At 41.1% G+C, this 27934-nt stretch overlaps 1 protein-coding gene across 1 annotated transcript; it reads left to right on the top strand.

The window, feature by feature from the left end:
• The first annotated feature begins 667 nt into the window (after positions 1–667).
• Positions 668–26608, top strand: sptbn4a (spectrin, beta, non-erythrocytic 4a). Its single transcript, XM_041952702.1, has 19 exons — positions 668–790; positions 10284–10547; positions 12005–12238; positions 12502–12591; positions 12683–12961; positions 13059–13189; positions 13332–13536; positions 15268–15513; positions 15638–15772; positions 16058–16299; positions 17689–17827; positions 17963–18047; positions 18377–18588; positions 18964–20423; positions 20581–20641; positions 20739–21007; positions 23116–23286; positions 23517–23559; positions 26309–26608. The coding sequence occupies exons 1-19, from the start codon at positions 668–670 to the stop codon at positions 26606–26608; spliced, it is 4689 nt and encodes a 1562-aa protein (XP_041808636.1).
• The last annotated feature ends 1326 nt before the right edge of the window (positions 26609–27934 follow it).

Raw genomic sequence — 27934 nt, 5'->3', positions numbered from 1 at the left:
CCTCTGCACTGCCTCTGCATCCCATTCACCCTGCTCCTCCCACTCCAACTCTTCCTCCTCCTCCCGTCTACAGCATCATTAGACAGGACTACAGATTGACCGGGACTGGCGAGTGGTGGATGGTCAGGTTTGCCCCGGCTGAAAGATTCTTCTGTGGCTATGCTACATCTACACCTTCACTGAGGGCTGGATTGTAATCGACATTTGGAGGTAGAAGATAACCCACAGCCTGCAAGGAATCTTGGATGTGTGTGTCATTCTTTACCAGTGTTGTCATTGGCGCATTTCCTCTATTTCGCTGGTTGTTTTTGCCTTCTCTGAGACTGGCTAGCAGGCACTGCAGCATCAGGACCGCAAGACCCATGAAGCGGTAGGGCATGAGGACCCAGGGGCGACCCAAAGGAAGGGCTTGAGTGCTTCCATTGCTACCACTGCTGCTGAGGTGCTTATCTTGATTTTTTTTTCTCCAGAAAAGGGTGTCTGGTGGGGGTTGGGGTGGGTGGTGACAGCACAGGTGCCTGGGCCCCGGCTCTTGCTCTGGCATCGAGGCAGGCAGGACGTCCTGTGGGAAAGGGGGGAAGAAGGGCTGGCTCGAGCGTTGGGCTCCTGATGGTGGCTATTTTTGTCTCCCCTAGCTGAGTGATTGGGACAGCGGGTGGAAGAGAAGATGCTTATGGCCCGAGACACGGCACGGGATGAGGCTCAAAAGCTACACAGGAAGTGGCTGAAGCACCAGGCCTTTATGGCGGAGCTGGCCCGCAATAAAGAATGGCTGGCCAAGATAGAACAGGTGAGTGGAGGTGATCAGGGCATGATGATGGAGGGAGGGAGGGTTGGATGGGGAGGTCAGATAGTCAGAGCAGGTGAGTTGGGGGGACGGTACCATCCCAAACCATCAGCACATGACTGACAAACAGCGTTGATGGTGGGTGTGGTGGCAGTAAAATTGAATAGGTGAGAATGGGAGAGGTGTCATCACTCAGCTTTCATTTCATCGCTTGGCTTGGGGACATCCTGAATTACATTCTCAAGGTTATATTGCTATAGTGGCTGTGTTGTTTTCAGATTCACAGGTGGTGTGATCCCTGTGGTTCTTTGGCCTTTTTGCACAGAGGTTAGACCATCTGAATTTCATTGCTCAGTTATGGAGGTTACAGTGAATCATATAGAGGACATGCAAACCTTGGCAACAGTAAAGGCCAAACATACAGAGAATGCACATTCCTTTCATATTTGTCTCTTTACAAATGGCATCTATTCGGACTACACAGCTGATATAAGGCCAGTTCACATCATGGCAACATTTTCAGGCTCGCTTTTTAACCCCATATTCCCATCATGCTTTGCTACCCTGTTAGAGCAGCATCCCATCCACACAGAATGTTCTCCATGCCCTCTGCCTCATTGAAGCTCAGGTGGGCTCTTGAGATGCAAATTAGTCAATGAGACTCCATTTCTACTAGTGGCACATTGCATTTGGCTGGTTTAAGCCACAAATATATTGCTGCTATCAGAAAAATGTGATTTTCAGCTCAGTCACGTGACTGACTGCCATTGACGAGGACATGTAGAGAATATGAGATAGAAGTGCATTCAGCACTTAGTAAAATGTAGTTTGCATAAATCATTACTTTCACTTATAACCCAGAAATGTGTGTTAGTATGTAAAATCTGCAGTTTATCTTTCTTTTATACTTGAAATGCTTTAAATATTGAAATAGAACAGCTGACTTTAGGTTTACACTGTAAATGTGTAATGATGTCTAATAATTGATTCAGACTGATGAGATACTGGGTGAAAAAAAACCCTGATGTTTAGAGAGGAAGTGCTCTTTTGCGTTCAGCCCCCAAGCATCACATGAACATTAGCAAAATGTCAGCGAGAAACCATTTTTGCAGCTGTAATCTTATCATTCTTATAATTCCATTTTTATAAATATTTGAATAATTATTTTCTCATTAGGAAATGAAGGCAGGTTAAGGAGCAGATTACTACTTTCCTCTCATGCATTTCAGTGGCCAAATGCTGCACCAACAATGTTTTTGCTTATTTGATAGTTTCAAATAATCAGTTTTTGCACTTAAACTTGCTCCCATCAGTCCTCTACCTGTGCCAGTATGACAAAAGCTGTGACTAATATACATCACAAGTGGGTCCAAGACAAAGATTGACAAAAAATGCTGAATATTAATAATAATAGTAATTGCAGTGATGATGAGGTTGATCAGATTTTGACCTTGTTGAATCTATTTACATCTCTGAAAATATCCTGAGATGTTTCGTTTACATTTCCAAGTATTTGGATTATTAATTTCTTTATTGAACACATTAAGAAATTCTTTAGACTGTATAGATTTTCATGCATTATTTTTGTAGTATATAGAGTATTATTAAATATTCAAAATTCAGCATGTAACTAATTATAGCCATGGCCCATGAAGACAAACCCCACTACTGTACGGTACTACTATTATCTAATGAGGAAATCCTCATTAGCCATCCTGGTTGTCCATGTGTGAAATGTGTTTTAAGGTTTATCATGCTATAGTCTAGACCCTCGCATTAAGCCAGCAGACACCTCAACTTCAGTCACAATGTAAAAAAAAAAAAAAGACTTCTGCATGCCAATCAATGTGTGCAGACAGCTTTGAGGTTTTAGCAGATGACGATAATATTTCTTTGCTGTAGACAGTTTTTTAGTTCCCAGGTTTAGTCACTGAATCTGTGTAGCTATATTCATTATATATGTAGTGCAGGATATCATGTTTGTTCCAATACTGCCAGTTGAATAGTACACTGCAGTCTTTTTTATTGCTAAGATGTTGTTATCACAATATCACAGTTACAGAGACTTATATATGGAAAGTTAACAATGAAATGTAGCAACATATCTCAAATGGATGTGTAGAAGACTTAATGTAGTCAAACAGGTCTGAAGTCCATTAGGAGCGCATTGTAGTGTTAAGCACTATGGCACTAATGTTTCTTTGAATTTAAACAATAATGGCATATTATTGTAGTACATACTGTCAATTTAGAATACAGGTTAGAACTGGATGGCACATAAATCCCATCCAAAAAGCCAATGCTCGACTCATTTCCTGAACCAAAATGGTTTACCAGATCTATTTTTACGTTTCTGTAATGTAGGCCTACTGCTAAAACAATTAATCACTTTATGGATCAGTCAATTGACAGAAAATGAATCTGTAGCTGTTAATAATATTATTGATGATAATCAATTGGTTGTCAATCAGTTAATCATTTCAGCCTAAGCAAATCACTAACAATTCTCTGGTTCCAGCCTTTCAAAAGCAAGGATCTCTCTGATTTACATCATTGCAAACTGAGTATATTTAGGTTTAGGGCTGTTGGTCCAAAAAAAAAAAAAAGCAAGCAATTTGAAGCTTTGGGAAATTGTGACAGGCAGGTATTGCTCCTATCTGACATTTGATAGACCAAGTGAATTAAAATAATACAGAAAATAATCTGTAGATGATTAGTAATGAAAATGTCTAGTTGCAACCCTAATTTAATGTGTCCTTCGTTATTGTGTTTTAGTGATAGTTTCTTTGGTTTCATCTCTAGTGTTCAGCTAGGGTTGTGTCTGTCAGTTTATGAATGCTGTGTGTTTTATTAGATGTTGAAAGTTTAGCATTTGAGAAATTATAAATGAAAGAGCTGAATCAGATGTTGGAACAATGACATATTTTAAATATTAAAAACAGACTTGGACGGCCTGCTGTCTACATCCTGATCATATGTGTGTTTTTATCTTCAACACTGGTGAAATGAAATGTCTCAGTGGAAGATACTTTGCCCTCATGAGTTAGTGTCTGCTCACATGCAGCAGTTAACTGAGATATACATGTGCCCATGTGCCTGGGTAAATTTATTTATTAACATATAGATCATATTCCTATTCATTCATATTCTTGTATCCTATGGCTCTTTTTTTGGTATTTTGCCTTTATGGGTTAGTTTACAGTAGAGATACAGACAAGAAGCACAGGGAAAGGGGAAGGGTAACAGGCAACAAAGGTCCAGATCGATCGAACCATTGACACTGCAGTTATATGGTATGCGTCCTTAACCGCTATGACACCCTCTAACCCATAACCACTTGTCTTTAATGTACGTGCACAACAAAATCTAATGTTTCTACTTCGTGGAATTTAAAAGAATATATTTAATGTCTTATCATTCGACTCTACTCAGAGAGACATGGCGAGGTCCTCTAACTAGAATGACATCTCAGCTTGAAATGAAAATGGACTGAAACAGGATACCGCTTTACTTCTCAATCATCAGTGTATTTGTATAACCTTTCATGCCAAATATGAGACAAATCAACTGAAAGGACTGACACTGAGTGCAGAAGATGGCTGCTCCATAGAGGTTGTCTCTCCTGGGCTGACTTGCTGAAGTTCCTGTGTACGTAGCCCCGTACAGACGGCGGCTCAAGTCTACATAGCCCTGCTCACATCACTCACTTAATTTATCCCCATCGCTCTCTGTCTCGTTACCTGAGAGACAGAAAGAAAAGATGACGCCGCGTCCTGCCTCGATCAGAGAACTCTGCGTCCTTTTGGAAGGGTTCCCGCCTCGGCCCTCACCTCCGTCCTCTCAGTACTTACTCAGCACATGAAGCAGGCGCACAGCTCCATGCCGGCTCCTGTACGTGGAGTATCTGTGGGTGCTTCTCTGTTACAGCGAGAGGACTCACAGCTGACCTTGTGCCAAACCTGACCATGGGCTCAGGGGTCAGTGCTTGGTAAACACACAGACAAATCATGGGCCTGTTTAGCTGGAGCACATACAGGAGATCATTACCAGTGTGGTTAACACACACCACTTACATATTCAAATATGGACACCACATCAGTTGGTCACCTCTGTCTTACATTTTCACAGTGACTATCCAGCATGATGATCTGTTTTGATCTGATGTAGCTATTAGTTTGTGTTTTATATCTACAGTCTTAGAGCAGAGAGCAGAAAGTCATTTCTTTAGTTGCTGCCCCTTTCAAACAGTCCAAATAATTATAATAAAAAAAAAGGTTAACAGTCATTTAAATCATCTCTTTATCTTCATCTCCTCCATTGTATGTGTTGGTAGGACATTGGTAAAGGATGTGGGTTAGGGTTAGGGTTAGGTTTGTCAGCAGCCTATGTTTGGCAGTTTTCTAGAATCTTCTCATAGTAAATTAATTCCATGATCAAACGATGCCGTAAACCATTTTGACATGTCACAGTGCGGAAGGCACAAGTGTAAATGATAAAATAAATGATGGCTGAATTCCATTTAGCTGCTTCAGTTTCAGGGTCCTGCTATCGTGCATGCTGGCTCACTGTCACACTGTCATGGGTAACTTGGACACAAAGCCATCGTTAGTAACACCTGTGTTTTTCCTGCTATGACAAGTCAAAACGTCTGCTGTACTTTCCAACATCACTCCCCAGTCTGTGGAACGAGCCCACCTTTGAAATGGGTCTCAAATAAACAGCATGATATCATTTTTCATACTATTTCTCAGAGAGTGTTTAGCAGGACAGTTTGCATGATACTGCCATGTTCACATTAAGGAACATGACTCCCAGTCCACTGGTGTGGCTCAGTGGGTTTTTCATAGTTTTTGGACAACAACAGAGCTCAAATTAAATCTTGTGTTCCAGCAACAGTAAATCTTCCAGTCCTTTCTGCTTTTTTCGTTCTTAACTGTTTAATAATCAGCCTTTTCAATGTCATTTTGTTTGCTGATGCTATGTGTGACTTCATTCATTCTTTTTAATGATATGGAGTGAAGCAAAAGAGAACTTTGGACTCTTTGGATAATGAAGTTTAAAACTAACTAAATGTGGCCCAGAGGAATAAGATGCTGTATGTCAGGCTTTGTTGCTAATTCTTAACAGGATTAGTTTGTTTTTTATCATAAGATCAGTCAATAATAAGAAAACTATAGAAGATGACCACCGTCTTCATCATTTAACACATTATGTAAAGATGTTGCAAAGGCTCGACATGGAATCAGTTCCACAATTTACAATTTCATCAGCTATTTTCATCTCGCTCATCAAAGTAATGTTTAACTTCAGACATTTTATAATGTCAGGCTGAAATTTCACCACTGAACAACAATGGTTTTAATTTACAGAGCAGGTACAGTTTGAGAAGACCTTTTACTGTAGCCATACTCTAGAATGAAGCTTTGTAAACAATTTCTGCTGTTTTAATTGTGTACCATCCTATATGTAACATCAAGATCTAAGGACAGTCCCAAGAATGAACTGAGATTAACCCTATGAGTCCAGGGTAGTTTGGTTGTTTTATACAATGCTTTATTCCATTTCAAAAATGTTGCATTATTTTATCCTGTCATTTATTACCTACAAATACATGAAGTAGCATTGCTAATATATGCTTGCTATAGGCTTATACTAGTTTTCTACCATTTATGCAAGATACAGCATATAAATACCCCATACTCTGTCATCATCTGTTTGTATCAAAAGTGTATACATTCAAGTATGAGGTAGATAATAACCTAATATAAAGTGTGTTGCATCATGTTTAGACATCTGTATGAGTACTACATGTTCATATGTGTCGACTTGTTGTGTAAAAGCCAACACTGCCATCAAAGTCACCAAATCTCACAGTGGCCAACATTGATGATACTGGTATTTTGGCATTATGAAATACTAATGCAGTTTATCCTAATCTTCTTACTTGCTCTTTAGTGTCCCTGTGGCTGCTGTGTTTGAGACTTGAGGGTCCTGGGTGAAAAGTTTCTAAAATTGTTATGTACTAGTTCTCAATAGCTTGCATTATGATGTTAGTTGTACAAACCTGGTCAGTGGAGTGAAGTAAAGGCAATTCCTCAAAGGTTTGTTTTTCTTCAGTCCAATAATGTGAGCTTGAGTTAGTGACAATGTTTAAATATGGTAAAAGCAAGAACTGCACTTGTTTTTAATTCAGGCTTTCTGTTACACATATGCAGCAAACTGGTGAGATCCTATCATCTTTATTTAAACACTACCAATCTTCTGCCACATCTCGGCAGGGCTTTTTTGACTTGGTGACTGCAAACACACTCTAGTGTTCATATACTCAATGTTACATTAGATAAATCTGATAAAATAATTTGATATCTAGCATTCCTGTATATTATTTTTAGTAAGCATTACTTTGGCTTGATGTTCTAGAAAAGTCTTGTATCTCCAAAAACCATCTTATGCAATAATTAAAAGTCCACCATAATATTGAGCTGACTTCAGCGGCTTTAGTAACTTTTTAATAAAAAGTGAACCAGTCGTACAGTTAAGTTACAGCCTCTCATGTCTTTAACAGAGTTTAGATTAATTTACACATTCCCACTGTTGTTTTCATCTGCAGTACACTTTTATTCCCTCTATGAAAACACACGCCTACATAATCCAAGTCACTGGATGACTTTCCAGATGTTGCTGTTTTTTATACTGCATGTTCTTTTGTTTACTTACTTCATTAGCTTGTTGTGTTTGTTTTTTCAGTTGTGTTGCATTCATTGTCCTGATCTTTGCTTTTCAATTATTAACCTCAGGGATTTGTCCGTATTTTTTTTTGTCTATTACACTTTTTACACATTTCCTCCAGATAAATAAATTGCTTTAACCTAAATCAAGCAAATATTTTATTACAACTTGTTTCATAGCCTGTCATAGTCCCATGATGTGGAATAGAGCCTGAGATTAAAAAGAAACAGCAACACAATGTCACAGTTTTAAAACAACTGCAGACATTTATCAGCCATTAGGCTGATAAATGTCTGTCTTGATAGCAATGGTTCTTTGAGAAAGAACATGCTACTAGCATTGCACGCCACCCACGCTCCAACTAGTCCACAAAATATTTAAAAACAAGACAGCAGGAAATTAAAGCACAGGCCAAAGCATCCTCAAAAGCTAGATATGAACAAAGACGTTTATGATATTGTATTAAACAATGATGACGTTCACTCTATTTTGCAAATGTCTTTTAGAAATAATGGGATCCAATTATTCATACATTAATTCAAAAGACATTAACATATGTTTTTCTGAATTAGTACTTAAATATGCGTTTAAGTGATCAATGCTCATGACTGCATAAAAACATAAGTATTTTCATGATTGTCAAAGCTGAAAGTTGTTTGTGTCATGAGGGAAAAATCCAGAATTGTAAATAATAGTACATCCACTGAAAGTCGACAGTTTGCTGTAATAAATAGTGTTATTGTGTGGTTGTGGGTTGGGCTTAAGGGACAACATGGCAACAAAAATGAAGCTGACATCTTCAGTCTAGTGATAATTGCAGCATTATGACTCTTTGATTACCTAAATGTCAATTTGAATGTGTGCTTGATGTTAGAGTGTTTTATGTGTTTTTAATTCCCTGTGTGTGGAAGTGTAATGCAGATAATAGCATAAATTGTATAGTGTTACTTTCATGCATACAGTCGGTGTGAATACATTGTTGTTTGTGTCAATAGTATAAAACAAGCCCCTTAATCCCACCCACTATTTCATTATGCTGCATCAGCACTACAAGAAAGCCTGCAGAATTTGGCAACACAATGCTGCCATAATAGCATGATTCATATGTGGAAGCCATGAAAATATCGCACCATGTCAGCCATGACTGCCTCGAAAAATTCACTTCACAGATGCCCTTTGGATCCAACTGTGCCCAGGCTGTAACAAAGCCTGGCACACCCGCAGCCTCATTCCTGTTCCATAAACCTTTGATTCTTCCTCCTTTTGCTTCCCTTCCTCCTTTACTCTGCCTTCCTCCTCTCCTCTTTCCACCCCCTCTCTGATTTCTTCTCCCTCTGCCTCACTCTGTGTGTCAGTAAAGCCAAGAGAAGAGAGAGAGAGACCTGCTTTCTGCTGGCTCTGCATTATGAGAGGCAGAGCGAGGCTGAGGAAAGATTGGAGCGAGAGACAGGGATGTGAGAGAGTGAGCGCTAGCAGCAGTTAAGCAGAGCGCCTGTGCCAAGAGGAGGAATGCAGCACTGCATTATGAAAGCCATAGGATATAGGTCCAGCTCTCTGTAAAAGCTAAAGGAGAAAAGCAGAATTCAGAAGATAAAATCCATCATATGCACGCTTCTTATTAAAGTACGAGCTAAGTAAATAACAAATCAATCACCAAGCGTCATATGTAACAGAAGAATATGGAGCATAAATGCGTAATTCTGAAAATCTGGAAATAAATCGACAACATTAACATTATCAGGTGCTTTGAAGTAATGAAGACATACATTATAAATTAGCTTTTGTGAGCCAGATGCAGAAACATCCAAAATCTTGTCATAGAGGGAAAACACCTCCTACTCCCCTCAGTCTAGGTATGGGAGGAGACTGCTAGTAATCTATTTCAGAGAAGAGCTTCATTGACACAAAGGAAAATGCCACAAGCTTTGATCTCACCACATCTCCTCATCCAGATCACGTCACGAACAAAGCCCAAGATTTAGGGGAGGGAAGAGGAGCAGAAGAGCATAGGCAAGGACAGAACAGGGCTTTATTAGACTTACCATGCATGATTTTTAGGTCAGCCTGAGGCCAAACTTTGCTCCATACACCTGCCTCTCTGCAAGCAGGGGGCTCCAGCCTTGGCATGGAGCTGTGTTTTCCCGAGCTATTTTAGGGACAAAACTGAATTTAGCCACTCACTTTCAGCACAGTTATTCTCATACTGTCTTTCTGAAATAATGTAACACACAACATACTAAAACAAGATCCACAGGTTCATGATGTGTTTAGGCACAGTGTGTGTGGACATTTGGAACAGGGCTGTTTAGTACATACCATGCAGCTTTTTCTTCAACACCAGTTCCCATTCGTAAAAACAATTACTAAAAGGCAAAATCATTGTCATGGAAAAGAAAATTGATTTAGAAAGAATAAATGTAGATTTCAAAAAAAGATTTTGTTGGTGCTTGAAATCTAAAATGGTGGACAATTCTGTGCAGCCGTTGCACAGTTCACAGATTTGTGGCACCGAGTGAAGCAACAATCGTCTCGGCCCATAAGAATGATCCCTTGAAGCAAAAGCTGACATTAAAGTCGAGGACGAGTGACAAGCAAAAAGTCACTGAGCCAGGAAATGACAGTCCAACGCATGATGTCATTTTCAGACAGCATAGGTTTAACTGTGAAAACACAGAGTGACTTAAATTGGTGTTATGATCAATCTGTGAATGTGCTATGCATTTAGTTTAACAATTGGTCCTTCACAGTTATCACTTTCTGTCTCCAGGAGGGTCAGGAGCTGATCCAGGAGAAGCCAGAGCTGCGCTCGGTCGTTCAGCAGAAGCTGGAGGAGATCAGAGAGTGCTGGTCCGACCTGGAGAGCACGACCAAGGCCAAGGCCCGCCAGCTCTTTGAAAACAACAAGCCGGAGCCGGCAGTGAAGAGCTACTCGGACCTCGACAACCAGCTCTCCCACCTGGAGCAGCAGCCGCCCCAGCTGGAACAGGCGCACCATCTGCCCACCTTCAATGAGCAGCTCCAGAAATTCCAGGCAAGTCTCAAGGCTCTCCGTGATCTCTTGAGAAGTCGCTGTCGCTGTTTTTTGTTATAAAACAGCGTTACTGACACTCAGATGTTTCTTTGATATATGAAACACTTTTCACGTGTGAAGGGGAACTGCTTTTCAGCCAAAAATGATTTTATTGATAGAGTTACCACCATCAGTTGGTCATCCTCTGACTTCTGCATCTTTTCAACCTGGTCACGCACATTGTTCTTTGTAGTGCCGTGCACATTTCCATATTTGAACTCAAGCGTCTGCAGACTTTTATTCTGTAGCATGCATGAAACTGAGACATGTATATTTGACATATTTACAGAGAGGAAGAACTGCACAGCCCACCTACACACCAGGCCAATGTACGGTGCAATTGCTTCTTATTGTAATACCTACATCACATATGTTTAGAATTTTTTTATCTTTGGACTTTTTGTCCTCATACTTATTATTGTTCAGCTCAGGTTAAACTTTTGTTGCAAACAAGCATAGCTAAGTATTTATTGCCCAATATAATTTCTGTTAACATTGAAGGTCAAGTAGACCAACTGGCAAGCATTTTTATTACTTCTTCTCTTTTTCACTGGGCTTCAGAGTATGAAGATAATTAACTACAAGTGAAAGTCCCACAGTAAAAGTGCATAAGTCATGAATATTACCAGGAAAATGTATTAAACAAAGTAGACATTATGCAAAATGGCATATTTTTTTCAGTATAATTCATATACTGTATATACACATATACTGTATTTAGATATAGATATTACTGAAATATATATTAAATATGTTACTGAAATATTCTTTCTGGTGCAAAAATATGTGTAAAACATGCATTTTATTGCCATGAAGGTGGAACTAATTTCAGCATCTTTATTTACCTTTGGGCTGTGTAATGTATACTTTTTGGACCAGTTACTTGTGAAATAAATGTGATGGAGTAAATGGTACATTCTTTGCCGCTAAAATGTAGTTGATGATTAAATGTACTTAGTTACCTTCCACCACAGGGCTTCAGTTTTACCAAAAAACCCAAAAGCTTTGACCACACCATCAACCAGAAATGATGATTAAATGATTAGTGAAATTGAAATTCTTCATTCTTTCTCCACAGCACCTTTGCCCATGAGAAATGTTTGGATGACTAAAACTCTACCTTCTGGACTAATCAGCCTTGATGTAGCTAATGCTTTTGACAGACTGCATACTTCAGCTCATTGTTGTTTATGTAATTTTCCTCAGCATGGACATGTGTCCACAGAGGACGCTGTTGTGGCATGTTCTGAAACACGAGGTTCAGTGGCATTAAAAAATGCACCATATGCTTTTTTTCCCTTAAAGTGAGGCAACCCATTACATAACCCTGAAATGTTCTGATAGGAAAATGGCTGATGTGCTGTGTTTGTCCATCCCTCATATGGCTGTAACATGACCTTCCCCTTCCTCTGATGCAGGCAATGGAGTCTCAGATAGGGGACTTTTACAAGGATGTGGGAGAGCTGGGAAGCTTGCAGGGGGTCTGTCTACCCCAGCGAGGGCTGATGGCAGGTGACAAGGAGGGCGGTGAGCAGTCAGGCGGGGTAGAGACCCGCATCGTCCGCCTCATTGAGCCCTTGAAGGAGAGACGCCGCATCCTGCTGGCTTCCAAAGAGATGCACCAAGTCGCCCAAGACCTGGAGGATGAGATAGTGAGTGCACACTATCAGCTCATTTCACACATTTCCTCTTCTTCATATACTGTTTTTATATCCATTTTGTGCATCTTTCAGAGTTAGTCTGTTAAGGTATATGATATTATGGTACACACAGTTGTATTTAAGGAAACAGAATTTAAAAGAACGAATCATACAAAGTATGTAGTCTTCCCATGGTTTCCATGTTTGATACTGTACATAGATCCTTAACATTCGCGTTCTGAAAATGTGATGACCTGACTGTGGTTACTTGATAGCTGTGGATTCAGGAAAGGCTTCCCCTGGCCTCCTGTAAGGATTATGGGAATAACCTCCAGAGTGTACAGCAGCATGTCAAAAAGAACCAGGTAAGTGTCAAAGATGATGTTTGACCATGATCAGCTAAAATGTGGCCTAACCTCGCTCGGTCTGGTAACTTACCTCTGATTGGTCCCATAGATACTCCAGAGGGAGCTGACTGGGCGGCGGGCTCGTGTTGAGGAGGTTCTGGACCGGGCAGGGATTATCGCTTCACTGAGGACTCCTGAGGTGGAGTTTGTGCGTGAAGGGGCGGGGCATGTGCGCCAGCTGTGGGAGGTTTTGCAGCTGGAGACAGAGAGGAGGTCTGTGATGCTGGACGCCGCACTGCAGGCTCAGCAGTACTACAGTGAGGCTGCTAAGGTGGAGTCCTGGCTGTCAGGTCAGAAGCTCCATCTGGCCAATGAAGAAAAAGGCATGGTACGCACAGCCCTGATCGTAATACAGTTATTTGTTGACGTGAATCCTAAGTGAACAAGTAAAACCTACATCGTGACATTATTCGGACATCTTTCAGGATGAGACGAGCACCCTGCAGCTGCTGAAGGCCCACCTGGCTCTGGAGCAAACAGTGGAAACATATGCAGAGACAGTAGGCATGCTATCCCAGCAATGCCAGCATCTACTGGAGCTTGTACACCCAGAAAGGTGTGGCATGACACACCATCACACCTGTAGTCAAGAGTACACATACTAGATAACTAGAAGGATAATACTGCATAAGGATAGCTTTGTCACTGCTCATCTTGTTCGTAGCTGTTACATTTTGTTTTCTCTCAATTTTCAACAGTGAGCACATCACCAAGCAGCAGTCCCACATAGACCGCCTATATGTGTCTCTGAAGGACATGGTGGAGCACAGGAAGACCAAGCTGGAGCAGCAGTACTGGCTCTATCAGCTCAACAAGGATGTGGAGGAGTTAGAGAAGTGGATCACTGAGCGTGAGGCAGTGGCCAGTTCCACGGAGCTGGGCCAAGATCTCGAGGATGTCACGGTCAGTCCATCAACACAGTTGATGAGTAATTTGTGAGCCAACACTGTGTGCCATGATCATATGATTACTGACATATTTTGCGAGGAGATATAACTGCATTGTTAAGGTAATAATTAAAACAAATACTAATAATAGTTTCTGTCACCAGCTATCAAAGCCCTGAGTTGTGTATTTGTTTGTTAATTTATTTATTCATCTCTCATATTTGTGTAAGATCATAATAAAACGGATAATTTCGCTTCAAAATCTCCACAGAAATCAGTTTTATGTATAAACCAGCCAATTCTCCCTATTCAAGATGAATTAAAAGAAAATAAATTAGCTTTATAATATTTCAATTAGTTTTTAAGACCTGTTATCTTCTTAACAAATCTGACTGCATACATTTTTCAGCCTAATGCCGAAATTACAATTTGATTTTAACTGAATACTGAATTTTTTTTTCGCTGGATCACGACATAAATGTTCATAGCAAACAAGCTAAAAATGAGAGGAAGAGGCCCATACATAATATTGCCAATGATGACCACCTTATTTTGTGGGTGCGTGGGGATGTGTATGTTAGGACAGTATGTCGTTACTCATACTGTTATGCACATACTCACGAGGGAGGGGGCAGTGAGGGGGGCAAGCGATTGCATCAGGGTGGCCGTGAACCCCCCTTCGTGGTTCCACTGCTGTACGTACCAAGTATGACTTTCATATGCTTTGTTTTATGCTTGGCTTACACATGCTTTATGATGGTGGGAGGGTGGACATAAATATACACTAAATAAAAACTGATTAGAAAATAAAATATACAGTGGTGTTTCATACAAAATAACCCCAACATGACATGCATACCTTACCGTGATTTTTCCTGTCTATAGATATCCTACACCAGCTGGGGAAACAATCAAGAGTCTCTTTAACACTAACACACACAAACGAGAGCAACAAAAATGCCTGTAGAGTTTAATCAACATCTTACTGACAGTGCGTGCTTTACATTTGGCTACCGCGGATCCTCGCTTCCACACGCGCATCATCCACACCTTTTGTTTCCTCCCAATTGGGACCGCTCAGAAGAGACAGAAGGATGAAGGAATTTTTGTTTACCAAGCAGGACGTTCTTGGTCATTCCAGCATCATTTTGAACATTTACTTTACTTAGCAGTTACTCATGAAGCACAGTCTCTCAGCTGTCCTGATGCGTTTAAATAAAAAAGTAGCAGTTTGAAAGAAAAACACCTGATGGTTAACGACTGCTGCTCCAATTATAGATTTACTGTGGCGTCAGAGAATGTGACTGATATAAATAAATATTACTGAAGAACAAAACAGACATGAGAGAGCAATAAAAACAGCTATAAATGCTCTAAATGAAATCTACAATTTGTTTGTAAAAGGACAGAGTCTCAGGACTAAACGATAAATGTGACTGTGTGTCTGTATAACTCTGTATTTTTCCTAAATGAACCAAGATGAATGTGTAACAACAACTCAGAAGAGAAAAGTGTTTTGTTTTTGTTTGCCGTTTGGCCTGAAATATCACTCAAACGATTAATGATTATCAAAATAATTGCCAGGTAGCTTTCTGTTTACTCAAAAATGTCTAAAAAAATAGTTAAAGTCACAGTAATGCTATGACCCTTACAAAGATAGTATTTATTTCATCAATTAATGCAGAGTTATTGCATTGTGTTACTGTGTCCAGCCCCTGTAGTGTTGTGTGGTTTATGTGTTTACCAGGTGCTTCAGGAGAAATTCACTAAGTTTGCCTCAGAAACCAACAGCATTGGCCAGCAGCGCATGGAGCAGGTGAACAAAATGGTGAACGAGATGATCGACTGCGGCCACTCTGACGCAGCCACCATCGCCGAGTGGAAGGACGGACTAAACGAGTCGTGGGCGGACCTCCTGGAGCTGATGGAGACGCGCAGACAGATGCTTGCAGCATCACACCAACTGCACAAGTTCTTCACTGACTGCAAAGAGGTACAGATATGAGCCTGTGATTCAGGTGTACGTTGTTCTTCATCTTTTCAAAGGTAGCCAGTCTGGCCGTGACATGCAACTGCTATTTTTAAAGCGCTCGTGATAATGCTGTCCCGTGTTGTAGGTCTTGGCTCAGATCGCAGGGAAGATGAAGCAGCTGCCAGAGGTGAGGGCGTGCCAAGCCAACATCACCAATCCAGCCACCCTGCAGAGACTCATGCACTCTTTTGAGCATGCCCTTCAGCTGCTAGTCGCCCAGGCAAGTGATATGATTTCTCTCTGAACCCATCGGTTACGCAGTGTACTTGCTGCTCATGAGCAGAACGATGAGTACATATACCGTACATTTCATCAAACTAATTTTTGACAAACAATCGGCGTGCTTGTTCATGCTTGTTTGAGAAAGCTTGTTTGTTTGACCCAAAGAAATCCTTATTAAATTAGTTAAGGTCAGTTTAATTTCTACAAACACAACAATTCCTCTAAACCAACTATATTGTACTTTGATTAAGCCACTAACTCCCTTCATCATGTCTTGCTGCAGGTGAGGCAGCTGCAGGAGAATGCGGCCCAGTTGAGAACCATCTATGCTGGTGAGAAGGCTGAGGCCATCATGGTCAAAGAGCAGGAAGTGATGGAGGCGTGGAAGGAGCTGCTGAGCTCTTGTGAGGCCAGTCGCGTCCAGGTCACTTCAGTAACTGACAAGGTGCAGTTCTTCTCAGTGGTGCGTGAAAACCTGATGTGGATGGAAGGCATCATGGGCCAGATAGGATGGGACGAGCCCAGGTAAGAGATCTGCCATATCCTTGTTAAGCTGTACACCGTCTTTTCTCTTCTGTGTTGAGACGGTGCATAAAACCTATTGTATACAGTATATGATCTAGGTTTAGTATCTGCATTTTGTGGTTTAGGGTTCAGTTAAACTGAAAGTCTCTGTGGTCTTGTGCAGTCCCTGTTGACACAATTTCATTACTGTGAAGTGTTGAATTAGGCTGCTGTGCCACCTTGACCTAATTTTACATGACATCTGTTATTAAATTTTTGATACAATGTAATTGAGAGCTATAAATTTTATACTGTAATCACAATCACTGACATTATTTGTCATGTTACTCAGTGGCTTCCACAGTGCAATAAGCTTGCAACAATTTCACACACAAAATCTTTTAGCAGCTGTCGATATGTCAGCATATGCAGGAACACACAGCACTGTGGGACTGATAAAGATGACAAATCATACATACATGCATGCAAATAATGATTTGTTCCATTTAGAGCTCAAATGATTAATTGATAAGTTGATAAATAGAAAAAGAAAAATCATATTGTGATAAGTGGTCAATCAGTTCAGTCATTTTTAAGCAAAAATGTCAAATTCTCTTGTCCCAGTTTCTCAGTTGTGGAGATGTTCTGTATTTCTTTGTCTCGTATCATAGTAAACTGAATATTTTGGACTGAGGGTTGAACAGACGAAGACATTTTAATACATCACCTTGGGCTTTAAAAAACTGTGATTTTACACAATTTTCTGCAATTTATAAATTAAACAATTAATGAGAACAATATTTGGCAGATTAATCAACAATGAAAATAACCATTAATTGCAAGCCTACTTCATTTACAGTCAGTCTGTGGTATATTTCATTGTTTAGTCTATACAATGTAGAAAAATGCCCGGTCAAAGATGATGTCTTCAAATTGCTTGTTTTGTCCAATCAACAATCCAGAACCCAAAGATGTTCAATTTACAATCATATGAACCAGAGATAAGTGTTCAATCTTTAGCTCTCACTGCGATGTAAATATAGTATTGGTCAAAAGGTGTTGTCAGCATAAACGCCTGTGGCAACCTATATCAGAACGGTTTATCATGTTATGTGGATGGAAGTATTGCAGAGTGTATTTGTGTGTGGATGGTGTAAGCTGGTTCTGCTGCTGGGGCTGGGGAAAAAGTCTGTTCTATCTTACTATTCATCCACTGGGCACCATGGATATCAAAGGTGATCTGGCAATCCCTAGACACGCCAATAACTAGAAATGATTACAATCAATTAATTGATTGATTGTTTTAGCACTAGTACTGTATTACAGTATGTATGTATGTAACTGGTATACCTACAAATTATACCCTATTTGCTTAATATAATCAAAATAATCTGATCTATCCCTTCTCAGGGATTTAACGGCTCTGGAGATGATGATGAAACAACATCAGGAGCTGAAAGCCAAAATAGACGGCCGCAGCAAGACCATACAGCAGTGTGCAGATCTCGGCAAGATCCTGATAGCTGCAGGCAACCCTGCATCAGAGGAGGTCAGCCTAACAGGAACAGCGCAAACCATATGAATGACTGTCACACATGCCACAAAAGAGTACATAACACCTGTACAGTTACCTGATTAAGACATAGCAATATGTTGGTCATGACTGCAGTCTGTGTGTCAACAGATAAAAGAGAAGTTGGACAGCCTTCTGGCTAAGCAGAAGGATCTTAGTGAAAAATGGGACAAACACCAGGAAAAGTTACAGCGCAGTGAGTAACTCATTAGACGACTACATTAGAGCAGAAGCAGCTCTTAACACAACACTGTGTTAAATGTCAAATGGGCTCAGGCTTTAAATGGTTTTTCCACTTTGTCCTGCTATCATGAATCATGTATGAATTATATTCTTCTTCTTGTTTGAGCTAATATTACACACTTACTCTGAACGTGACTGATAGGATACACATTTGAGCTATGATCTAATGCATCAATACCACCGTAATGTACACGCAAGCATTCAAACAACACATTGCTACTGTAGAGTGCATTAAAATGTGGTGTGATACTAACTGTGCTGTGGGTCTGTTGTCACCTCCAGAGCAGGAAAGGTTCCAATTTGCCCAGGAGACGGTAAAGGCGGAAGCCTGGCTGAAGGCCAAGGAGCCTCTGATCACCTCCAAGGAGCCAGAGGGAGGAGAGGCCCGGGCCCAAACAGACGAGGTTGAGCAGCTCATCCTTCGCCATGAGGCCTTCCGCAAGGCTGCTGTTACCTGGAAAGAACGCTTCAGCTCTCTCCGCCAGCTTTCCGCAGTAAGCTTGACTGTAGATAAATGTTTAATCAGTTTGGTGGAGTCACAATTTAATGCTGCTACAGTAAAAAATGTGACCTTGGGATGTTGTGTTTGCTTAGCAGGCATGGGCACATCCCATGAGTTTGCATTGTTATAGGCTTAAATCCATCTCATGACGTTTGCTGCATGTCATGAACCCTCACTCACTGCACCCCATCTGCCTTTCATGCTTCATTGTATAGTAGCCAATAAAATCGACTGGTTTGAGCAAATCATTCTTGATAACTTGTTATACCTCCATTTTATTGGATCATCCAACCTATGCTTTCTGTTTTTTTGGGGGGTAGGTGGGTTTGTTTAGTGCTATTGGCTATTTAATTAACTCTCTCTTTAGGCTGAGAAGAAAAAAGAGGAGGAGAAAAAGACAACCCCACTCTCCAGCCGAAGGATGTTTCCATTATCTTGTCTAACTCCCAGTGTTCCCTCAACCAGCGCTACCTCATCTTTCTTGAGGCAGACGGTACAGGCCCATATAGAACCCAAACCCTTACAGACCAGTCTGGATCTAGGCGCCACTTCTGCAAGCCAGAGATTGTCCTCAACCCTAGCCAGCTACAACCCAGTTATAAATGGATCAGGCTTCCATGGACTGGAACAACAGTGCAGTGGGAAGTTGGTGAGCTCCCCATACCTTGGGATGAACCACCAGGCGGCCGGAGGTGGAAGTGACTCCGGTTTCTCTGCGATGACCTCCCACAGTGGTGGAGCAGACACTTCTACTTATCTTGGGATAAACCATCAAAATGCTGGCAGTGCTGAGAGCTCTGGATACTTTGGACTGACTACTGGGTGTGTGGGAGGCATGCAAAACCATCTAAGCAGTGGCAGGTTAGGAAGTTCAGGTAACCTGGCTCAGCAGCCAAGCAGTGGAGGTATGGGAAGCCCTGGATTTCTGCCTCAACAGAATATGGGCAGTTCTGGATATTTGGCCCAACCACAAAATATGGGAAGTTCTGGATACTTGGGACAGCAGCCTAATTTAGGGAGCACAGGATATTTGGCACAACAGCCTAATATGGGGAGCTCTGGGTATTTGGCACAACAGCCTAATATGGGGAGTTCTGGGTATTTGGCACAGCAGCCTAATATGGGGAGTTCTGGGTATTTGGCACAACAGCCTAATATGGGGAGTTCTGGGTATTTGGCACAGCAGCCTAATATGGGGAGTTCTGGGTATTTAGCACAGCAGCCTAATGTGGTGAGTTCTGGATACCTAGCGCAGAATTATCAGAGCAGTGGGGGAATGGGTAGCTCAGGCTATCTGGCACAAAATCATTACAGCAGTGGAAGTCTGGGTAGTTCTGGTTACCTAGCGCAGAGTGGTGGCATCATGGACCCAAAAATGGCATATGCGTGGCAGCACCTTAAAGCTGACTTCATGCAGCCTAGGATCAACCACATCCACAAGGCTGTAAATCCCCTACTAGAAGCCAGTAGAGTGCAGCGGGAACAGTTTGGGGACATCCCAATGGCGGACATGGTGGGGCCGGAGTCAGGGCTGGAGCTCCTCCATGGCCGTCTCCAGAGGGATCCCCGTGGCAGCCGCTCTGATCCTCAGATGGACCATCTGAGGCGAGAGAGGGAGTACAAGCTGGGCAGACAGACCTCCAGTGAACAGGAGATCCAGGCCAGGCTTAACGAGCTGCCGCTCATTGTGCGTCAGGAGCGCTACCGGAGACGCCTGGAGAGGCAGTCATCCAGTGAACAGGAGGGGAGCGGCAAGCAGAGGCTGCAGAGGCAGGACTCGAGTGACCTGGAGGGCTCTGTTAAGGAGGGCTCTGACAAACGCTCAGGGTATGTGAATTAGTTGTGCTGGTGACAGTGATGATCTTAACAATATTTGGCTTTATTTTAGCCTAGTCAGCACCATTCAGCGTGATCCTAATGAATTTTAGGATAACAGAATGATTGTGTTTACTGCTCGGGTGATTCATGTCTGTTGTCATTGCAGGGAGAAGAGATCTACCATGGCAGAGATTGTAGAACAAGTCCAGGAGAGAGAAGCAGCACATGTGAGTTGGTCTGCATGTAGTATATCACAAGGGTGTTGTGTAGGTTCATTTTTCTTTGTGTCTTGGTTTCACACTTTCTTTTTCTCCACTTTCTCAGGCACGAGGAGAACCTTATCGGCCTCCTAGCAGCCTCTCAGCACCAGTGACTCGTTTTGACGGACGTCCACGAGCTCGAGACCGCCCCAAACCGAGGAGGAGACCCCGTCCAAAAGAACCTGAGGAAACACGACGTTCTCGTTCAGCTCCAGCTACTGGTGCCCCAACAACACCTCAGCCACCTTCACACACTGCCCATAATGAAGGCTTCCTCTACCGCAAAAAGGCCACCACTTCTGACCTTGAAGCTCAGCAGAGAAGCCCTAACAGGTACAACACAACTGATAAATCATAGAACAGACAAAGCTCACAACAGACGAAAAACCCCATACCTGAACAGCGATCATACAGGCCTGTCGAGCTTTGCATTTCCCCATATATTGAACATGTGCATGGGACTCCATCAAGCAGTACTTGCTATTTAAAGAGCTTGGACGGTGGTGTCTTATTTTATGTGTTTTCAAAACCAAAAACACATTAACAGAAATGTAAGGAATGTATTAAACTCTGTGTTCATCTGCTCTAACATAAGAAATGTTAGCATGTCTAGCTAACTGTCTTACAGCCTACAGTAGCAACTGATCTTTACCTCCAAGACCAAGGAGCACATCAACAACTACCTAGAGTAATTGGCTGGATTACATTACATTCAAAAAAGCCCTGATCACAACTAGCACTTTCACTGTGTTGTATTTCCTCACTGTGTGGAAGTTGATCCTGGAAGCTGTCAGAGTTTAGGCTAATGCTAGCAGCTCTCTCTTGATTTTCAATGGATTCGGGGAAGTCCAGACAACCCTGCCAACAAGATAGTGTTACGTTTGCCAGACTCATTGGTTAGCCCTCGCTCTAAAAGGCTTTGCTCCTAGTTAAAAGCGAAAACAAACCATTGAAAATACTCGTAAGTTAAGCTAGGCTTCCAAACTTGGTTATGTTTGAGCGAGTAACAGTCTGATCTTACTCTTTTCCTTATCATACTTGTAACATTAGGACAAAGTAGCTCTACTCTGGAACACAAGATGTGTTGTGCAGTGTTTCTCTATTTCCATGTCCTCTACATGAATCAATGGATGGGGATGCTTTTTTCCATGTAGCTTCCAGCACAAAATCATGTATGTAGCAATCAAGTACATATTAAAGACCCCTTTTACAAAAAGATCGTTTTAAATGAGGAAAAATGAGCTGGAAACATTAAAAAGTCAGTTGGCGACAGTGTTTTCAACCAATTCATGGAGCAAATTTATGGTAATCTGCCAATGACAGTTGTCACTTTAACCTGCAACATCATTGGTCGTCTAGTAGAAATGAGAATCCTGCTTTTGTCTACCTCTGTCTGAAACCTAACCTGATGCACCAGATGTTTTATTACACAGAACCATCTGGGAAGTCTTCCCGTGGAAACAGCATTTTCAAAAGTAACTTTTTAGGTCATTGGATGAACCATCTGTCTACCAACGTCTATCACGGGCTAACGTAAACCAATCAGATCAACGAATCACATGACATAGTACAGGCATGTCCAAACTATTCCATAAAGGGCCGTGTGGCTGCAGGTTTTCGTTCCAACCAAGGAGGAGCACACCAGCTTAATTAGCTGAGCTCAGTCTTCAGCTGATAACTCAGTGATCCCTTGATGTTGATTGGCTGGCCTGGTGTGCTCCTCCTTGGTTGGAACGAAAACCTGCAGCCACACGGCCCTTTATGGAATAGTTTGGACATGCCTGACATAGTAGGAGAGCGAAACTCTTACCGATGTTAATCAGGAGAAGAGCTAAAAAATCTTTGTCATTGAGAAAAGCCCTCAATAGCATTCTTTAATTTTCTTTCAAAGAAGAAATACTCCAGAACAGCCGCACTGTCATCGCACCTAAACCACACCCACGCGTAGCTGGTAGTAGTTCCTCATACGATGCTGATTGGTCTGAACGACTGTGGTTAAGTCCCAAGCACATAACTTGAAGCCTTGCAAGATGCATTCTCATGTTGTATGATCTTGTGTTATCTCATGATCTCTCATATCCACCTGCCTCACAAGGTAATCTCAAATCAAATTTCGAAGAATTCCAATGGTAAATCTGCATTTGCTATCATTGTAAACTGCATATGCGCAGGAACATAAAGCCGGACAATCATAGCAACAGTAACTAAGGGGGGTGGGGTTTAGCAAGCAATCAATTCAAATTAGCATTAAATATATTTCTAAGTCTTTAGCTGTTGTTCTACCTTTGTAATGACTGTCATATAATGTTTGTTTGTTTTTTTGGTTAAAGCAAATGTCATTATGATTAGTAGACAGGTGGCCTATGGACTACATTATGTCCATAAATGTATTTGATATTAATCTGTTACAATCTGCATAATGTGTCGTTTTGATTTAACAGCAAGTCCTGGGTGAACGTATATTGTGTGCTGAAAGAGGGAAAGCTGACCTTCTACAAGGATGCAAGGAACCACAACACAACGTACAATGAAGAGCCTCCCGTTGACCTTAGTAACTGCTCATTTGATCCTTCGATGGGATACAAGAAGAAGAAAAATGTCTTCATTCTGAAGTAAGAGCTAGTTTGTTGTGGTATTTGTGATTTTAAAATGTGATTTTCAAAGTGTCATTTTTCCTTACATGTAAAATAGAAGTATTATATTGCCTATTGTACAGATTTAAGAGAGAAATGTCAAAACACAGAATATCAAACAAGTGTAATATTATTATTATTATTATGGTTTTAAAAAGCATTGCAATGCATTATAAACTGACAGTCCCTGTTGATTTTCTCTGCAACAGAATAAATGATGGAAACAACTTTGCATTCCATGCAAAAGATGAGGTAAGAACATTTATATTTAAGTTGTATTCAAGAGAAGCAGACATTAATTCATAGTCTACTGTTCTTTACTTTAGGCCTGCTATGCACCACAAAAGAGGTCCATGAGAGACCACACCTCTATAATTTAGGTTTGCCACAGGTACATGTATTTAATAATATTAAAGGATAAGTCTGGTGATCTACTTTATTTTTCTTATTGTCAACAAATCCAATGAAAAGACAAAGCCAAAATATCTCTATCTGTAAATATCACACAAATGCTGTAGTTTATTTCGACTTAATCCAACATACAATGTCTTCCTGCCCAAAATACAAATACCAAATGTGGATTAATCTGCAACTGAGAGTAGTCCCCAACAAACTCATTTCCTTTCCTCCTTTCAGTAACATTTGACCAGCTGTTCTACGAAATTGCAGACTACATATTTGTGAGCCATTTTTAAAGATTCACTTCTTCAGGAGGAACCAATCAGCTTGGGGTTGAGAACTGCAGACAGGCTGGGGATGTCAGAAAGCATTGAGAGACAGCCTAACGCATTACTGGTTCTGGTCTTTTCATGAGATTTGCTGACAATCACTAAATTACAAAATATTGCCAGCCCATCCTTTGAGGAAGAATAACCAAACAAGAACCTGCATTCAGAAAAACAAAATGTGTTCAGTTTTCACGCCTTTTGATATCACCTTATGCAAATAATTTTCAGACATTGCATCAGTTTGTCTATTTTTAATATCCTTTCATTTTGTATTCCTCTATTGGATTAAAATAACACAGGATATGAGCAGAATATATAGTATACTGTCAGTATTTTCAGGTTTCTGGAGAACTGCAGGAGGATTTTTTTTTTTACTTTGATGCTTTAGGGATGTATCTCAGTGCAGTCCCTACGTGGAACCTGCACTTTTTACTGTGTGTAGGTGTTCAAGAGACTTACTCTATGAAAGACATTCATTCACTGCAAAACAAACAAACAAACAAACAAAACACTTAGTGTGAGTTTTTTAAAGCTGCAACTTCACATATTGGCCCCATGTGGCAGTGGGAGATAACTTGTGGAAATCTTGAAGTCCAACTGAAATTAAATAGCTTTGTATTGTCTGTGGCAGCATACATATCTGCTCTGGAAATCATTTGTCCTTTGTTCAGCTTTGAGAAAAAAAATCAGAAACCTAAAGGGATAATTTTCTATTTCTAATATGTTTTTGGTTTCCCGATGCCTAGATTTGATTTAATTTGACAGAGTTAGTGAGTGCAGCCAGTCAAATCTTGCATACAACAGTAACGTCATCACTCTGTCATAGGCGGAGCAGACAGCCACACTGATCCAGGGAAAAGTGGACTGCTAATGTCAGATCGCAGGCTAGGCAGCTAGTTTGCTGCTCAGCTGCAGCACATTAAACAGCATGAAAACAAGTCGCAAAGACAGTCACCTCTGTCCGGTTAGACCCTAACAACAAGCTGTCTGCTCATGACATGCAGGCTACAGAGCAAGTTTCTTTACTTTGTGTAACACCAGCACTCTGGCAGCCTGCCAGCTGCTGCCGATATCAACACCTGTTTTCATCCTCTTAATAACAAAAAGTATTAACAATACATTTAAATGTCAAAACGTGACTACAAAAAGGGTTAACTAAATGCATGCACATTTAATAAAAAAGGTCAAGTGATGGCCAGCAGATTTACAAATACATTTTAGGTATTTGTATTTTGCTTTAATATTTCCGTTTTATGCTACTTCACACTTCTACTCACTACATTTCAGAGGGAAATATACCTTTTACTACACTACATTTATTTGACCGATATAGTCATAAGTTTCTTTTCAGATTAAGATTTTACATAAACAAACATCTAAGCCTTTAGATTACAACACATTGTTTAAGATTAAACCAGCACCTTAACAAAATCAGAGTGTGGTTGAGGCCCTTTGTTGGGTGTCAAACATCTCCAAGTTGTTAGCAGTTTCACCAAAGAGACATTTCCCTTCCAACGTTTTCATTTAAGTAACTCTTTGAAGCACAAAGGTAAAACTAGAATACTATGAAAATATTCCAAATACTCCAAAAAATGAAACCAGATTTAAATATGTACAAGAACTTTGTTTTTTCTTTGTTCCTGCCTCATTAATCCTCTTAGGACGCCTCATCTTGTAACCAGTAGTGTTGGCAACCACTGGGCTAAACTACCCAACTTAATTTTCCACCTCCACCTCAAGCAGCTACAACAGTAAAATGCTGCTTGCTTATCGATGCAACAGTATTAATAATCTAATAATGTCACATCTGTTCAGTCACAGGGGACATTTTGCCTCAGAATGAGTACTTCTAATTTATTGAGTTAATTTTGCTGATAATACTTCTGTACTCTGTTGAATGCAAGACTTTTGATGGTAATTAATGACTTGAGTAAAGGATCTGAGTACTTTCTCCACCACTGGTGATGGCAGTGAAGTTTGAAATCCTCTCATGCAGAAAGAGAGGGCTTGATTTGTAAAAGTGAACGAAGACAGTGAGAGAGCAGCCCCCAAAACAAAACCAGCAGATGTAACAAAGGAAAGGTACAGCACTGTTTCAAGGTCATGTTCCTTTAATTGTCTCTGTCTATCTGCTGGAAACATTACACATTGTCCTGACACCTGACATCAGTTTACTCCAACTTTTCTGTTGGAGCCTCAAACATGCAAAAGAGAAAGATATTAGATGAGAAAGAGACCCCTTGTATCCCTGTATCTTGTTCTGGTCCCTGTAGGAGGACCTGAAGGCTTGGACTTCAAATATCACCACCTGTATAGCTGAGCATGAGGCCATGGCCAAGTGGGACAAGCCAGGCACCTCGTCCATGGACCCCGACCACTCGGAGAGGAAGGAGAAGTCGGAGGGAGACGCAGATGCCAGGTCAGAGAGGTCCGAGCTCGCTGAAGGCGAGGAGAGGTCCGAGAAGGAGAGGTCAGAGAAAGGGGATGGCTCCGAGAAGTTAGACACGTCAGAAATTGCCGACAAAATGGAGGGCGGGGCGGGGGGCTCCAGCACGTCTGGAAAGAGCAAATGAGGAGCCCCTTTGTGTTTTAACATTACTCACTGACTAAAGGCGTAGGAGGCGGTGGGTGGGAGGGATGGATGGAGAGCATGTGCAGCTAGGTTTGCAGATCCTCAGTCACAGAGCTGGAACACACTGAGGCCGCGTCCTTGGACTGACTACTGTTACTGTGACAGACTAATCTCTCAGCCCCTCCCCTTCACCCAGGCAATACATCAGTGCTTGCATTGTGCCACCTGCTGGTAGATAGGAGGTTGGCCTAGACAGACAGACAGACAGACAGACAGACTCCAACAAGTGGTCCCAGGAATTAGCCACTGTCACGTCCCATCGTTGATCGTTTAATCTCTTGGATTCACAGCATCTTTCTGTATGTATCTTTGACTGATAATGTAATGCTCTGTCTAGCTAGACAAACCCGAGAAGTGGTGAATGAAATGTTTCACAATATTAAAAAAGAAAAAAGTTTTTTGAAGCAATATACTTTTTTATTTCTTCTCTTTGTTGAAGAGAGAACAAGGGAAAAGGAAACAAGAAATAATTGCAAAGGTGAACTCTATAATTTGTCACATCCACAAGCTTACTCCAGGCAGTTGTGCACCTTAGACACTTGACACATCTGTATACTAATCATGATGACATGTAATCCCATCACATGGCTAGCTTTGAATCATCTTAATATAATGGAATGCTGGTGTTACCCACCTGACTTCATTGGTGTCAATGAATACACGTTATTTCAATCACATTTTACTTTTTATTCTTCTTCTTATTGTTATTATTTGTCCGCGATGATCCATGTGAAGAAAAGAGCTTTCCATCAAATTCTGATCCATTAAGGTGTGCTCAAAGTGACACTACGCCGATGTGACACAAGGCCTTTGTATACATGACAAAAATCAGAACATTGCATGAAATAGTCTATTAGTGCACCTGTTAAACTTGCCTTTATTTTTATGTTCTTCTAAATAATTTGGGCAGTTCTGGAATTGCAATAATTTAATGTGAGTGGGGGCGGAGGTGGATTTTGCTATCATGGGCCACATCTTAAAATTCAGAGGTAAGTTTGACAGTGGGGTCGCCTTCTATCCACAGTAAGCATGAGAAGAAAGAAGTGATTTTTTTTGCTGTTGTTTTTTGGGTGGGGGCGGGGGTGGGGGGCGGATACACAGGAGAAGTGACAACTCCTTGATCTGTAACATGAATTAAGAAGCCAAGTGGCCCCTCTGCTGTTTGTACTGTATTACTGCAATTTATTTTCCACTGAATGTACTGATTTCAGCTGTGAAATGTTCAATCACCACCGAGTCTGTGGTGCCCAAAATTGTAAAACCCTGA

Source organism: Chelmon rostratus, chromosome 14 (assembly GCF_017976325.1).
Source record: "Chelmon rostratus isolate fCheRos1 chromosome 14, fCheRos1.pri, whole genome shotgun sequence".
In the NCBI taxonomy this organism is placed as follows: Eukaryota; Metazoa; Chordata; class Actinopteri; order Chaetodontiformes; family Chaetodontidae; genus Chelmon; species Chelmon rostratus.
This window is presented reverse-complemented; position numbering and strand designations above follow the sequence as displayed.

Coding starts and splice junctions, on each gene's coding strand:
- sptbn4a (XM_041952702.1), top strand. CDS start 668: ATGCTTATGGCCCGAGACACGGCACGGGATGAGGCTCAAAAGCTACAC. Junction 13,190..13,331: donor GAGCTTGTACACCCAGAAAG/GTGTGGCATGAC, acceptor AATTTTCAACAG/TGAGCACATCACCAAGCAGC. Junction 15,773..16,057: donor TTCAGCTGCTAGTCGCCCAG/GCAAGTGATATG, acceptor GTCTTGCTGCAG/GTGAGGCAGCTGCAGGAGAA.